Source organism: Colias croceus, chromosome 15 (genome assembly GCF_905220415.1).
Source record: "Colias croceus chromosome 15, ilColCroc2.1".
Lineage (NCBI taxonomy): Eukaryota > Metazoa > Arthropoda > Insecta > Lepidoptera > Pieridae > Colias > Colias croceus.
Window position 1 is genome coordinate 4,867,306 of NC_059551.1, and position 17,733 is coordinate 4,885,038.

Sequence of the window (17,733 nt, forward strand, 5' to 3'; positions counted from 1 at the left end):
AAACTCATACCGCTTTGCCAAGAAAATTTGAAATATAGACTTGAGTTCGTGTCTTCACTTTTAACTAGATAATAAAACGTTCAGAACATTTTAAAAACTAACAATATTTTGGCACATTGTTACAAATTTGATAAGTGCTTGGCACAGAGAACTGTCTAGACTAGAGTCGATTTATTATACCAACTTGGTGTAGGAGGCGTTTGCCTTGCTAACTTTATACAAACGTATGGTTTATACTTTGACGTAAATATTGAAAATCAATTATGAAATAGGTTTATTAAAACTACGAAATCATTTGGTAGTTATACATATTACACGACTCATAATGCGAAGCATTAGAGAGTGCTCTACGATCAAAAAAATAGTTTTGCTGTAACTATGCTAATATTTTTATCTTTTGATGGAAGAGGAAGACTCCTTTAAAATGGAAGCATAATATTATGTGTACACATAAAAATATACTTAAAACACTTATTTTTAGAACTACATACAAAGTTTTTTCAATTGCTACTAATGCTTGTCTTACATAAATGTAAGACAAGCATTAATAAAAGTTACAATCTACGGAGGTGGAGAGAATGGAATAGCGAGTGAAACTTGAAATTTTTGCACCTTTTAAAACAACACTTTAAAGCTAAGCACACATTCATAAAAGAAATAAAGAGCTTAGCCGCTGCACATTAAAATTCCGCTGTATTGTGCAGTAAGTTACAAGACTGTAGCACTCGTAAACCGAGACTAATTGCTTTACCTACAAAGGGTAAAAAATATTGTGTATTGTTCACTCAGCTATTGTAAAGTCACAAACATTCTGAGGAACGTATGGGAGATTTGTGGGAAAACTAACTTTCAACTAACGAATATTATGGTGAAGTAACATTTGGTTTAGGTACGTCCACTGTTGGGGTAATTTTTATCATAATCGGTGGCTGGTTTTTGCTTTTTTAGCTTATTAGAATATTTTGTGCTCTTTTTCTTCCATTTTCTTTTTCAAGACGCGAAAGGTTGCTCTTGAATACGTTACTGTGTTTTTAAAACAAATTTATTTCACTTTAAATTTGATTTGGAACATCGGATCGACGGCCATCATATAAAAGTAAATCCTGTAATCATATTACTATTTGTAGAACATTCGTAATCGAATAGACCTTTTGCGAAAATGTTTTCACGTATAAATAAAAGTTTCGGGGACATTGCTTTCTTTGGTTTATCGAAAACTTTATCTAATACAGCAGTTTTTTCGGGTTTTATGGTGCTTTTAAAATTTTCTGTATTTGGAAGGTCTGGTGTCAGTAGATTACCTGGATATGTGTAATGTGTGTGTGTGTGTATGTGTATATGTGTAAGTCTATATGTGTAGGTAAAAGAAATATATCCATACTAATATTATAAATGCGAAAGTAACTCTGTCTGTCTGTCTGTTACTCAATCACGCCTTAACTACTGAACCAATTTGCATGATATTTGGTATAGAGATATTTTGATACCCGAGAAAGGACATAGGATAGGTTTTATCCCGGAATTCCTACGGAAACGGGTTTTTCTTTGAAAACGCGGGCGAAGCCGCGGGTGGAAAGCTAGTAATCTATAAGTAAGTAAAGTCCACCTTCATTACCTTTGTTAATGTTCGCTAAGCTCTTAAGGTCTGTTTGAACAAAATTTGCATCAGCTGTTGTTTAAAGTTCTAGTCGGTACGTGATGCAATGCATTATGAAACTACGTGGGTTGGTGCTTTTGTTCCAGATTCTAAATACAGTAGTATATAATTATTATTTTGTCTTTATCGTGTTGATCTTTGAAATATTTTATTTCGTATTGCATTGAGACTAGGGAATATTGAATTTTTCACACAGCCACGTTTCTTTCCTCCCTTTTTGAGGATGCTATTAATGCTTAATTATATAAAAGTACCTTATTAGGTGCACTGACATTATAATATAAATAATATTTTAAGGATCATAAAACAATCATGATCCACTAAGCTTATATTGTAATACTTTCACTCAACTATAAATTCGACTTAATACAAAAACCATTAAAATTTGTTTTATGAATTTATCGCACAAAAAAGGCGCCATGTCTATACAGCATCCTCTATAACCCAATAATGTGTAAATTAATATTTTATTACAACTCGATAGTATCTAATCATTAATAAAATATATAACGTTATCGCCCAGTTTCTATTTCCTCTAGAGCTATCTCGTATTGGGTCAAAAGTGACCCGTATGTCAAAGTTACTACTTCCCGTAACAATTAATATCACTCGAACATATATTGTGACGTGGCTGCGATTGTATTTATTGGTGATAAGTTATTTGCTTTATGATATCTAGAGAGAGAACAAAATAATATGAACTAAGTAGATTGGGTTATACATTTTTAGCAGTGACCATGAAATTAACTTACTTACTCGGGTCGTCGGTTGCGGTTTAATTTTTTTATTATTATGTTGTACTTTGCTTTGCTGGACCACATATAGTCCTTGATTTCTTCATCTCGTAAGAATTCAACCCATTAAGTGGTATGTATATAAATTAATAGTATTTGTTACCATTGATGCTGATAAGTGATAACTATAAAGTCAACTTTGTCGTTCTTTCGAGAATTTAATTTCTTTTATTAGATCATTATACCTATATACACATAGTGTCTTAGTTTCCTAGATTACTCAATAGTATAACCTTATTAACTGTAAAGAACTAAGTAATAATTATTCGTTAAACGTTCCTCAATAAGCTTAATTTTTCACAACAATTTTATCATACATTTCCTAGCGTTAATATGTTCTTTAGTTGTTATTTACGACCCAAAGGCAACGAAACTACGCTGTAAAAGTTATATGATAATTATCAAGAGTCGCTAGTAATAGAGACACTCGTAATTTTTACGGTTCCGTTTTATGTTTGCCAGCTTGCTTGGTGCGGGTTTCATGAGCTCTTAACATTATATTTATACGCACGTTTAAACGTTAGTGAAAATAATTCACTTTATGGTTTCTAAAGTGTCTTGCTTATATGATGAACAGTAATTAATATAAGTGCTTGAGCTGATTATATCGCTCTTAATTCGTATAGCGATAAAAATCTAAAATAGAGCTCATAAAATTTATACAATAAATGGTCTATTTTTGAAATTATGTCCTATATTTTTTATATTTTGTAATCATCGTCAAATTCCTCTAAGATGAATTAGTATCTATTACCTTGTTAATTACATTAATTAATTACATTAATACCTATGGCCACTTCAGATTCAACGGGCAGTTAGTCTGATCATTCGGCTGTTCATTTAACTGTAGTCTGAGACTAAGAAATATGTACTGCACAAATAAAAGAACTGCAAATCATTGAATATTATTCCTAGTGTGTCTATCGCAAATTTTGAACGTAATATATTATACGAATATATCTATAGTTCCAATATTGTTTGCTAAACGATTAAAGCTTACGTAATAGCTCAATTTTTTGCTATTTAAGTTCACAGTTTGATATACAGCCGATTGCAAAATACACCTACGCGGTTTGTTATTGTGTTCATAATTTAATTTCGCTCAAACGTGAGCTAACCTCATTATCTGAGATCTGAACAACTTAATTGGTTTGTCGGTTTTACATATTTGGTATTCATTATTTTTATATATCATATACCTAATGAGTTCGGTTTTTGAAGGGATTAAAAGTAGATATTAGAGATAATTTAGAATTGACCGAAAATTAATTGAAATAATGCTATTTAAATGTACAGTAGATGTCAACGTTATTGTAAGATTTTTCTTAAACTTTTCCGCTGAGGTTTTAGGTTGGTTTTAGGTCATAGTTCACCAAATGCGACTTCGTAGATGTCACATGTCAAACTGGTATAAGGAAATTCTGGTTTGATCATGTTGTTTTCCTTCACTGATTGGCGCGGCTATGTGAATAATTTGCACAAAATTTTAAATTTACATTTTCGGCTTCTTTACGCCGACCTTTTTATTTGTTTAAGGCTTAAGCGATAGATTGAAATCACAAACGGTAACAAAGCCTTCTCTATATTTTCATGATATAAAAAATTATATCATGAAAATATAGAGAAGGCTTAAATCTGAGTACCTCTCCTATTAATTGTGCTTCTAAATTTTTAAATCCTTTAACCGATACACTCGTATAATAAATAAAATGTTTTTATTTATATTGTTTTAACCATTACGCATCGGCAAATTCACAAAGAAATCGCTCCAATGAACACGACAAAATACAATAAATACTGCAAAATGCAATAGAAATAATAAATCAAATATTTTGAAACGAGTATCGGCATCGTTAAAATTGTGACCTCGATTTTGATAGGTCTCCTTTTATACCGATAACATCGCAATATGCCTGTTTTATTTAATCTGCCATCCAAAAATAAAACTTGATCTGCAATAATTAATCATACGATTTTAATGTTTTGGTAAGGTGTGGTTTAATTAAAATATATATTTAACATCTATTAGCCCTGGTATCTTTTTTATATGGCTACTATAGCAATCCCGGCAAATGTTGTTCTGCTTTTGATGTATATGGTAACTAACATTGTGACACGAGAGTTTTATATATAGATACTAGTATATTGTGAAGTATCTTTTAATGAAATCTTGTCATCGTGATGGGAAATAAGCTCCCAATGTCCAATGATTGTATCGGATCTTTGATAAGAGCAAAATCTGATCTTCTTTACCGTTATTGATATGCGTGCCCAGCAATAATGCTTCGTAATGATGGCTAATTATTATAATAGCTGTTAATTCCCGACCTTACATTACCGACGGAATAACTTGACGGTAAATTATCTGTTACAAAACGAATTTCTACGATTGAAAATCGATATTCTAATATGAAATTGGAGAAAGTTCTGGAATAATATAAAATAGTACGCATCGAGTGATACTTGTCTTAACTTTTAACGGGAATTAGATAATAAATCGGATATTTATGATAATTTAAGAGGTTATTAAATTTAATAACAATTAGAAATATTTAAACTTATATTTAAACGTGCGAAGTGTAACGCTGCTAGTGTTTTCTGTTACTTACTTTTCTTCCAATATTGTTCATATTTTCCCCATAATATTTAGCACATTGTAATTTATGTCATTATTTCAGCTTACTCATTCCTTATCAAATATGTGGTATTACGTGTAATTTAGTTTATTTGCCTGTATTCATGTAGTTAGTTCGCTTCTGTGCCTGCTTTAGAGCAAATGTAAATAGCGCTTTTAAACTGGTGTCTTCTTTTAGGAGCCACATTTCGGAAGAAGTTATTACGTATTCGTAAGGTTAATCCTTTGGGTTGGATCGCCGAATGAAGTCGAAAATAGCGAAGATGAAATATTTCCCCTCGGGCGGGCAAAAGGAAACGTATACCCTGCTTACAGCTCGACGAAGATATATGAAGAAGCTAATGTATGTATGGCGATCTTTGGTATGACATTTGGTTGACGTTTCTATGTACAAATTGGAATTTATATACCTATCATGTTGTATACTTAATTATGTAATTATAATGTAAGTAAGTATATTGTGTAATATATTATGTTTATCTTATCAATAAAAAATAATGAACATATTAGTGTAATTTATATACCTAATTATTGATCTAACTAAATAATTTAATTTCTAAGCGATGAATTTACTACTTTTTTAACAGTTTATATTTTTAATACATAGATTTTTCGCATATAACCATTTATTTAAATTTTCCGTTTTCACAAATCAAAATTGCATAAACTTCGAATTTTTTATCATAGTTTGCGATATTCACGCTTGTTGCATATTAATTTTGTTAAGTCCTTACTCCGTTTTAAACGATAAAATTGCATCCACGTGGATTGTGTTTTTAAATGCCTATGTTTTTTTTATTCCCCTAAGTTCCACTAGCTTAATAGCAAAATATAACTTTTGTTGCAGGAGATCCAAATATAGAGAGTAAAGTTTAAACCATATCTCAATTTATCCGTACATATAACAAAAGTATAAATTATTGCCGAATTTTAATTTCGTTGCATCATTTTTTACTTGACAATCCAATCCGTAAAACGCATAAAAATATCTCATTGTTCTATCTACATCAGTAACAGAGCCTCATCAATCAAAAATAAATACTAGTAAGGTAAATAAATCGATAGACGCCTCAATACTTCCTCATTTCGCGTGATCGAGTCTATCTGTTATGGTCTCTATGGTCTATGGTACAAGTAGTTTCAGCTCCCGTTAGCTGAGATATTTAATCGTGATAGATGTACTATTAGTTCTGATCGAAAGTACAAAGGAACATGGTTTAAGACAGCCATTATCAAGTTTGTGAAACAAAGATATTTCTCCAACTTTAATTGCTTCGGATTTCGTTAATATTCGTGTTTCGTAGCTTGTAAAACTCAATTAAATGTTTTAAAGTAGTTTGATGTTTTATTCAAATCTAGGAAATTTGAATATAAACATAACTAATCATAGCTTTATATTTATTACCTAACAATTTCAACAAAATTAAAAATATAGTTATGATAAGTATTTTTATTGACGGTCGTAATTTCACTTATCTATTACTAAAAAGTTAATTTAAATTCATTAAAAGATAGTAAACAGCGAACATAAAACCCCATTTACTGCCGCATTAAGATTCAATTAGACTTGTAATTATTATTATGAAGTATCGAACCATTTCTTTCTTATTATAAAACTAGCTTCCGCCCGCGACTCCGTCCGATTTGGTATCGATCCAGTAACACCCCCTGCTATTTATTTTTTCAATATTTTCAATGTACAGAATTGACCCTTCTACAGATTTATTATACCTATGTATAGATAGATTGGCTTCCCAACTCAACAGTTAACATGAAATACGATTCGCATAAAAACGTCGTTGATAATTTATAGTTTTATATTTAAACTCTTATTACAACTATTACCCAACCTAGAAAAGACTTAATTCATATTATTATAGAACATTTACACCGTACATTACACTAAATGGTGGTTATGATCGTCAATTAGTTGACGTGTGTATTAAATGCTGAATAACGGACGAGCGCACCTGCAAAACTGCTGATTATGCTGATTATATAATAATCCTTGTCCTAATAATCAGCTATTACACCCCTATTACTGGAATTTTTAGCGTATTTTTTGCAATTACATGAATATTAAAAACTAGTTCGTGAACCAAGCAATAAAATTTAAATTTTTATTCGATGATGTCAACTGTAGATAGCATTTTAAACAAAGATAAATGTTTAATTATTACCGCGATTACACGATTTTTAACGAAAATTTATATTATTCTACAAATGCTTCAATAGATAAAGCAGTAAGGAAACCATTAAAATAACAACATTTATAAATCAAACATAGCTGCATAAATTAAAGAGAAATGTGTCTAATTATATGAAGGAATGCAAAATGGAACTGCCGGTTACCTTTCCAATGAGATACAAGAATTAAATTGGGTATAAAACAATAAAAACCTGCAGCACCTGCGTTGGGATAATCTATAAATTTATCATCGGGAGTCTATCCTAATCAATTTAATCGATCGGATTTCAATCAATTAACGAGTTAATCATACGTTTTATTACATCGGTTTACTGGGTGATTATAAAATACGTTTAAAATAAGTTTAACGTTAGATTAGAAAGGTCAATCATTATTTCAAGCTGACTAATGCAACTTCGTATGCTCTTGAAATGTATATTCCCAATTTTGTACAGTTTTGATGAAGCTTCGCTTTTATTATCGTTACGCTTTCTAGATAAATGAACCATCTAACAAAAAATTAAAATTTCAATTAGGTTCATTTCAGAATAAGCTTTCAGTCTAACAAACAAACTTCAGCCTTATATTAGTAAAGATTACTAGCATAATGTTAAACAATTTCTTCCCGTATATTATAATGTGCTAAATGATTACGCTATACATCAGTATGACAAGCATGTGACTTATGTACAGGGCCGGTCACGAAGCATTCCTCGTTAATAAATTTCTTTGAAGTGGCTAGAAGAGTTTTCAGATTTCAATCCACGGCACTTAGACATATTATTTAGCACTTGGCTAACAAATAACTCGTGAGTAATGTATTCCTTTTTGAGTGAAATGCAGTTTGTGCTATGTTCAATTTATAAGCGGTGTTTATAAATTATTTATCGATTTCTTATTTTAGAAGATTATTTATATTCATGTAAAATATTTAATTTGTTTCCAATAGGTATACCATTTTATTTGCTATTTGTTTTATTTGATTACTTACGTACTTATATTTTTTAAAGTTTATCGCTCACGCAACATGCACAATTCATGAAAAAATATTTTCATTGACGGTTGGCACATAGGCCTTATGTCCAAATTATTATGATACTTTTCTATATTTACCACTTATTTCTACCCAGTTAAGCTGAGTGTTGAACAATAAAATTTAATAACCAACACACGATATATCAGTAATAAAACAACGTAGCATTCATTTCTCTGGATAATGAAAAATTGACGTCTATTGTTAGCACATCATACATTGATGCTATCGTAGGTAATTACCTGATGGCAATTTGATAAAGTGCTTCAAACTATGCTACAGAAGGATAATTTAAAAAGAGTTTAATCTCTTAAATCCATCAGCTCAAGAGTAAATCGTGGCTATTTTTCTTTAGTCAGAGATATGAGGTAAAATTGATCGTCTATATTATTTTTACCACTAATATAATATATTATCGCAAGATTTGCTTCAAGGTTTTAAATAATCACATAGGTAATGAAATTCTACTTAATATGTGTCAGAAATTTTATTCTTACTAGACAAATCGCGACGTTACAATATTTCCAAACTAAGCACGTACAAAAACCATGTATCAGACAAATTTTCAATTAACAAAACCAAACCACAATCCTACCATATAAATTCATATCAGGAAGACTCATTATACAAAGCCAAATTTCCAAATTTATCTGTTTGTTACAAACTCCCAGATCACAATAACTACTAACATTGTTACGTACGTATGTATATAATATATATAGTTAAAGTTAACTGCAACACCCTGTTTGTTCCCAACTTTAGTTCATTGAGTATCTAACATTAACCACGACTAACATATGAACCCGACCTCACTTATTGAATTTGCTATCGCGATCCAAGTTGTCAGGCTCAGAATATCGTCTTGTTATTGATTAAAATCTGTATTCATGTGAATGAGTTGAAGATTGCTGGATTTAGATGAAGGATTTTAACGCATCTAGCATAGTAACAAAGGTACGACCTATGTCAGCTAAATGAATGTGTAGGAAATAATTTATACTAACAAGTAACTGTAACATTCAAATAAAGCATTTCAATTTTAAAATCTACACGGAATATACTAACAGAAAATCAATTTGATAGCAGTTTTTTTTACATTGGAATGCCTTTAATAACAAGGTATTATTCTATCCTTTATTAACAAATAAAATTGATGCGTAATAGCCAAACTGATATTTCAGATTTATTCTAGTCTCCATCAAGTCTATCAGAAATTCAAAGTGGTAAATACTAGACCAAAGGGACAGTTACATAACTCAGTTATAGAATTCTATTCATCACGACTTGCACGAAGTCTTAGTAAAGGTAATTTATGGCTAATAAATTCCTGATTCTCCTATAATTTGAGACCACATAGTCTTTAAATACGGTCTGTCGGAAAATTGTTTATTCACATAGAATAATTGACCATAACTCACGGCTTAAATCTATATTTTATGATATTCTGCAAGCGAATAAAACGTTACTTAACTTTGAGTTTATATTGTGAAGTTTGAGTTCTGACTCATCAATATTCCGAGCATTGAGTTTCGCGACTGGGTTCTTCGTAATTTCTTTACAAGTTAACCTACTAATCTTATACATACGACAGTTTAATATCTACCAAAGCTATTAAGCTGAAATTTGCTTTGCAGATTACAGCCAAACAGGAACTATTTATCCAGGACAACCGCGAAGCTAGTATATCTGGAATTACATACCAATCTGAATAACATATTTCATACGTGTCTAGTGCCTACACAGAATATGTTTTTGAAATGATAAATGTAACGGTTACAGTTCCCCTCGCCCATTTGCTTAAGGCTTTATGTCCCTTGAAGCGTCTCTTTGTCGCGATACAGGCTTTCCAGACACTTTTTTTAAAGAGCTTTTGTAGACCGACAAGTGTGACTATCATACCTGTACAATGTACTTTAGAGATAGCACTTGTATTCTGTTCTGTTCCCCTGTGGGCTGTGCGATATTCTGTGGTTTTAATACATTGCCTTGTAATCATGTTGGGCCCTTAGTTATGTACCTACTGGTGTGCTATTGGCTGGTACTCTTTTTATAAGTGAATGAGATTTAAATGTTATTAAAACGTTAAAATATTCTTCAATCTATTTCCAATATTCTATTGTAGTAAAATGTGATAATAATATTTGTTTCGTTTTTGTAAGATAATAATAATAATTCACTACACAATACATTTTAAAACGAGCTTTTGAGAACGTACTTGTATTGTTAATTGACTTATTTATCGTTGAGTTAGGTCGATTTGTAAATATTTGTTTACTATTACTTAGTTAAAGTTCTGATCGAAAGTTTATTTGTGATTGCGCAGATAAACTTATCAGTTATCTAACTCGCTAATTGGGAAGTTCAACAGAAATGTAAATTTCTCTTGTCTTGTTTTAAGATGTTTTAGAGATTCTCGATTTACCAGCGTTAATTAGGATCCTGTGCTTTTAATAATGAGGTATACAAAATGTATATTATATTTACTGTACGTACGTACCTATATACCTACTTCATATTGTATTTATTATTTTATTCAATTAAAATAATTAGTTTGAAATTATTTTACACAGAAAAGAGAAGGATCCATCGCATCGTTACGAACAATTTTTAATCGTAAATATAAAATTATAGGTACTTATCGATCTTTAACAGTTACAATCCTAATCCTAGTGAAGACAAGTGGAGACACATTATTAGAAGTAGGTAGGTAAATAATACTTATTTAAAAGCTTATCCATACAAACAACGACGAAAATAGTCTTATTATCGTAATAAATAATATCTTATTCGTCTGCTAACCCTACATTAAGGACAATTATCCGCCTATCAAAATTTTAACAACATATTATTAAAGATTTACACAGTAATTTCAGTACACAGCTTAAATATAATTTTCATTACCATAACGAGTTGTAATTACAGCGTGCGGTGACAAATTGTCCCCATTTCTCTGTTATTTTGTTTGTATTTTATTGTTTTAAGAACAAGAAGTGACGAATTACTTCCTCGAAACTGAATCCGCGGGAACGGGACGAGAAACTCGATACAGACTCGTAATTTATAAAATTAATTGATTGGTTCTTAAAACCATAAACCCATTTTGAATATTAAAATGATTAACGTTAATAAGCTTTTTCTAACTCTTTAATCTTTTATATATATTATGTATTATTAAACACGTTATACGCGTTATATGTTAAATACGTGAATTGAACACGTAGGTAATTTTTATAAATACCTGTGACATTTTTCATTAGGTACGTAACCTACAAAGTACTAAAATGTTATTGATATTTTTAATTTTCATGTATCATATACTGATTTATTAAGGTAAAAAGGGAATGCAGATAGATTATTATCTAAAATCTAAACATGATCATCTAGGCTTATATTATCATGTCTATGAAAGGATCGGATCGAATCTAGTATTGTACCTATAGTACGGGAGCTAGCAACGTTAAAAAAAAAGTCATTTTAGTATAGTTGGGTTTTTGATATAGTTACTGTTTCTCTTGCTATTTCGGTTACAGTCCGGGCTGTCTGGCTGGCCGCAGTGGTTGCGTTTATTAGTGCGCATCTTATCTGCACAGGAAAATATCCTTAATTTAAAGTCATTTTTTAACGCGTAATTTTTAATCTTTTGCCTTTAGATAGATCCATCAGACATAATTTTTTTATTGCAAGACGTTTTTTTCGTTGTAAAATAGGTGCCATACGCAATTTTTATTTCAAAATAACTAAAATGTCATCGAAATAAGTGAAATTACATCAACATGAGTCCGCTTAAAAGGTAAGTAATAACTTTATTATTTATATTATATTATCCTTTTTTAATACTTATATTGAATAATTAGTAAACTAATATTTTTAATAGATGGTTTCATAATTATTACACTTTTGGGTATAAATATGAATTTGATGATATTTGTATTTTCTAGTGCTTAATTATACGCGAGTATTATACATTTTGAAATTAAAGACTTGGGAAAATAATACAATGGATAAATTGCGTTTAAAATCCGTTAAAAAGTCTTTAATTTCTTGATGATATTTGGTTTTTATCAAGTTTACATTAACGTCCTATTTGAGGTTCGTTGGGAAAAAGGAGGCGATATGGTAGATTATTGCAATAAAACTGTAAATAGTAAAATGAATATTATATATAATAGTAGTATTACACAGTGATTACTTATCCTTCACTGGGACTCACGTTGATGGAATTTCACTTATTTCGATGATATTTTAATTATTTTGAAATAAAAATTGCGTCTGGCACCTATTTAACAACGAAAAAAACGTCTTGCAATAAAAAATGTATGTCTAATGGATCTATCTAAAGGCAAACGATTAAAAATTACGCGTTAAAAAATGACTTTAAATTAAGGATATTTTCCTGTGCAGATAAGATGCGCACTAATAAACGCAACCACTGCGGCCAGCCAGACAGCCCGGACTGTAACCGAAATAGCAAGAGGAACAGCATATCAAAGAACCAACTATACTAAAATGCTCACTTGTCAACGTTGCTACCTCCTAGAATACTATGTACAAAGCATGGAGCATGTACAAACAAACGCAAACCTATGATAGTTGTCACTACAAATCAAATATGAAAATATTCGTCATACTAAAATACGCAAACGTTTAAAATGCAATAAACGCAAACAAAATTGCAATGAAGGTTTTGCAAATGTGTTGTCTACCACATGAATGGCCACATGCATTCACCACATGTGTTGTTAAATATTCAGATGTGGTCTAACACATACATACATACATACATAGTATGCAACACATGTATGCAGTTAAAATTTTAACATTCGTGGAATCGCGGAATGAGCAGAATATTAAAATTGTTCAATCTAGGTGAATCTTTGTTCCTATAATAAATGATTAACTAGATTATAACTCATTCTATTTTGAGCTTATATTTTCGTATCTAGCCTAGGTATATAAATTGCTTAATTTTTGCATTTCAAGTATCACATTTCCATTTTAGCGTATGAATAATGCATAGGATAATGGCGATTATTTTTAAATACCAAGGACTTTTATAAGGACAAATACTTAGGTACTTTAATAGCGTTGAATATAAAAAAAAATTATTTACCCATTGTCTCAATTCTGATCGTAAAATTTTACGAACATATACCAGCAAAGTAACTAATGCATTGGTTGTAAACATTGCATACAAATGTAAAAAATGTAAACTTACCATTGACGAGTATTCAATCTACAATGCAAATTACATTTTGTATAATACGTTCAATAGTACACTACACAGTAACACGATTTCCATAAATAGCGATTCACCGCGCAAGACCGAAACATTACAAAATTAAAAGAAAACAATCATATTATTATCAGAACAGCTGCTCTAAATTACACATACGATAACAATAGTTACCCTTCGACTTACAAATTGAGCTTAGCTGAAAAACAAACATTTCTTAATTGAGTCGCCATAGGACTGGTTTTCGCAACTATTGGATTTAGGGCTGGTTTTAATTCGGAAAAGCATTAGTTCGTTTATACCTCAGTAATAAAAAGGGGTCATTGAATGGTCAGTTAATTGACTCATAAATCACAGATACACAGAGGTATTTATTAGCGCTATTCGTCGAGTGGACGGAGGGTTGGCGCGAGCCGCTTTGTTTAAACATTTCTGTATCAACATGAACCGGTTATCTTAACATAAATGATCTCATTTATCAGCTTTTGAAATTTCGAAAATTTCGGCTCGTGCTGGGCGGTACAAAAATGATACATTAATCTCTGTGACATACGGCCTACTGTTATTGAAATTATTTTTTATTATTCTTATCTTCCATTGAATATTACTGATTGTCGCATAATTACATTCATTTGTGTTAAATCTAATTTTGATTAAAATCAAGAATTCATATATCTTTATGTAATTCTACATTTTATTTAGGTATAAAATCGTACAGTTTATCTTGCTTACTTTGTATTCATTCTATAAATTACAAAAACATGATAATAAAGGCAATCTAATACCACTGCACTGTACATTCACAAAGACATAATACTGCTTTGAACGTAAATAAAAGGAGATATAAAATCTCGGAAGCTTCTTTGCTCTTTGCAACAAACCGTATTGTAGACTTACTTATGTAGTAATGAAGAAAATCTTTGACTATTGTAGATCCGTTATATTCTTTTTTATTTATCTTTAAAAAAAATTTGGGAGTCAAAGAATTTTCAAATGATTAAAAGTAGATTTATTTACTCGATAACTCATGCGTCTATGGCAGGTTTAAAACTTTGAACTGAATTTCAAAGGAATTCATTTAACGTCACGTGATTATTATATTTTACGTAAAATTAAATATTTTAAAGGTAATTATTTTAAATATTCAAGTAATACTTATTATAAGAAAGTAATACATCAAAACATAAATTTTTAAAACTGTCTCTAAAGTATAGCGCCATCTATCGTATCGCTTCTGAACTACAAACTGCCAAAGTAAAACGTACACTACATTAGTTCCCATTTCTTCCGCCAGGCGGCAACACGTGGCGGCGCCATGGAGCTCAACGGCGACAGGTGGCGCTCGCGCTCAACACGAACTCTTCGAGTTACTAGAACGAGTACAATGTTCCCGCCTCGATGACCAGAGGGCGGTACTGCCGCCGTATTTTTCTCAGGTAAGTTATCTTATGTACCTATTTTATTACAAATCAATAAAATTAATCGATATATTGAACTTTTGCATTTTTTTGTATATAATATACTTTTTATGAAAGAGAAATGTATTCAAATAATTTGTTTAAAATTTGTATTATATATTTTGGGTTGTTTTAAAGTTTTATTACTTTTATAAATCGTTGCATCTTTACTTATTCAATAAAAAATGAGGACAATAAACCATCCAACTAAGAATAAATCGAAAATTAGATTCACAAATTGTTAACGGCAGAGGCCAAGTTCGTCGGTCAAGCAATTTTACGGTGGATTTTCTACGACCGGCGTCTTGGGGTCAACTGTAACGTTTTTACCATTACCATAGAAATAATTGGCGGAAGTTCGATGTAATGATAAAGGCAAGGGTGGTAAACGGAGCATGTCGAGATTACCTCTGGCCTGTCAGTCTACGGACCATTGTTCGGACGCAATTCGGACGTCTTCAACTTTTTGTTGGACTTATTTTTGACGGTTGGAATTCTTTAACTGTTAACTAAAGCTTTCAAAGGGGTATAATTATACGTTTGTAGAAGTATTATTGTTTGCAGACATTCTGAACATAGATAAATAGGCGTAGAGAAATTAATAAGTCAGAAAAAACAAAGTATGTTTTGTAATATGAAGTTACTACAGAGCGTTTCCAGTTCGGATGAAATTAAAGTTTTTTCGTATGAAACTAAAATTTTATTTGGCAAAATAGCTTTTCGGCGAAGGAATTTCTTTGTGTAACCTTGTACATATATGTCAGGCGTTTGAACGGATATATTATTTATAGGCGACATTGAATATTGATATACTTAATTTAAAAAATGTTTTATAATTATTACAAAAAAGAGCAAACTTCTGCATTTTGGAAATGGCATTTATGTCACAATTATTATGTCTTAATCTACAGTACATAAATATTCATCAGTAGCTAAGATTATGATCTCCGAATTAATATTAATGAGTTACAAATGTTGTTATTATGTATATTATCCTTGATTTAGACAAAGAATACATAATATTACTGTTTTGACTATATGTGGTAGGTAATATTAAATATGCACCCTCCGGATACGAATTATTATTTTATTTTGGGTTTAAATCCCCCAGATTCATTCTGCGTGTAATTGGTAAATTAAACTTTTATAAGAAAGTTCAAAAGCGATGATACACTCGTAAATTCTAAAACTTTTTGTAAAAGCTTAGCGTGATGAAAATTACGATGTGTTATATTATTGGTAATAAGGAAAATCACATAATTTTCCTTCGACGTCGCGTTTGTTACATCATTAAGGTTAATAAAATGTTAAATAAATTTTTATCCTACTCTTGTCTTGGCTGGGTGGCTAGGATTAGAAAATAATATAACAAGGAAATATTTCCTCGTAAATATTTATTGTTACTAATATTAGTTAACTAAACATATCGGCATGACGTTGCTTTTAACTTTTAAAAGTTAATTCGGATCTTATTGTTTATCTTACGACGTACGGTGTTCTCAGAAAATGTTTATAAATTGACGTAGGTAGTTCAATACAGGAATATTCTTTATTTACTTGTGTTAGTGATTAATATTTCCTTGAATATCTTTATACTTCTTTTGTTTTATTTCTTTGATATTCTTTAATGTGGATTTCCTTGGAAAGGAAAATGCGATGTGTCATGTAAAGCAAAGTTAAATAAGGTTATTGTCTCCTAATATCTCTTTATCATTTCCTGAGTATAAATGCTATTTAGGTTATAGTACTCATCTGAAAATTTAATTTTCGCTGTTGCTGTTAAATAAGAAAGAGTGTACACTGTACATACGTATCTTCGTAAACATAGATACCACAACTATATTCTGGTGTACTATGTATTCGTGCGTATTCCGAATATTCATTATTCTATTTTCGTTTAGAAGGAAAGTTTAAACAGTTGAAAAGGTTTGAACCAGCGAATAGTTGGTGTTTCGCTCGTTATCTTCAAATGACGATCAACACCCCAAAGACCACTCGACAAATGGCGGAGCCACGAGGCGAAGTTTATGAAATAAGTTCTAAATGCCCACTCCGAGGCGCCTATGGGTCTGACCCTGTTTTAATGACTCTTGGCACATAATTCATTATATTAAATCACTTTACTGTTGCCAGGAAACTTTATTTTGACACAATAAATGCTAGCTCGTATGCTTTGGTATTTACATTAATTTACGGATGTCGTTATTCCAAATAACTTTCAAAAGTAGCTATTGAAATAGATGGCACATTCAGACATAAAGACTGTTTTATATCTTACTGATGGTATTTTTTTTTAATTTATCATTTTTTCTTAAGCACCGATTGAAGATAAGTTAGATATATTTTTTTATAAGTACATATTACTATACCCATGGCGAGGCTCTAATATCATTTAAGTATTGTATAAGTACTAATTACTTGGTAAATGTATCGGTTCTCCGTTTTTAACCGACTTCAAAAAAAGGAGGAGGTTATCAATTCGGCCGGTATGTTTTTTTATGTACACCGATTACTCCGAGGTTTCTGAACCGATTTACGTGATTCTTTTTTTGTTCGACGCGGGATGGTGTCGAATTGGTCACATAAAAATTTTATTCGGATAGGCCAAGTAGTTTTTATTTTATGAGAATTTTTGTCTGTATTTGTAAATGATGCAAGTACAAGTTTGAAGTCGCTTGTTTTTAACGCAGTTATCACTTGTTCATATTAATAAATAGGTACATAATTCAAACTTTT

General features: G+C 30.8%; 1 protein-coding gene across 3 annotated transcripts in view; it reads left to right on the top strand.

Moving 5' to 3' along the window:
* The window catches only part of LOC123698270 (rap1 GTPase-activating protein 1), a 210,460-nt gene that overhangs the window by 111,818 nt on the left and 80,909 nt on the right, over positions 1–17,733 (top strand). For 2 of the 3 annotated variants that reach the window (XM_045644860.1, XM_045644861.1), the window contains one exon: positions 14,835–14,976. In XM_045644860.1, coding sequence (XP_045500816.1) covers positions 14,835–14,976 — 142 coding nt within the window. Of the gene's footprint in view, positions 1–5,264; positions 5,430–14,834; positions 14,977–17,733 lie in introns of all 3 variants that reach the window. The other variant, XM_045644857.1, reaches the window with a different exon arrangement.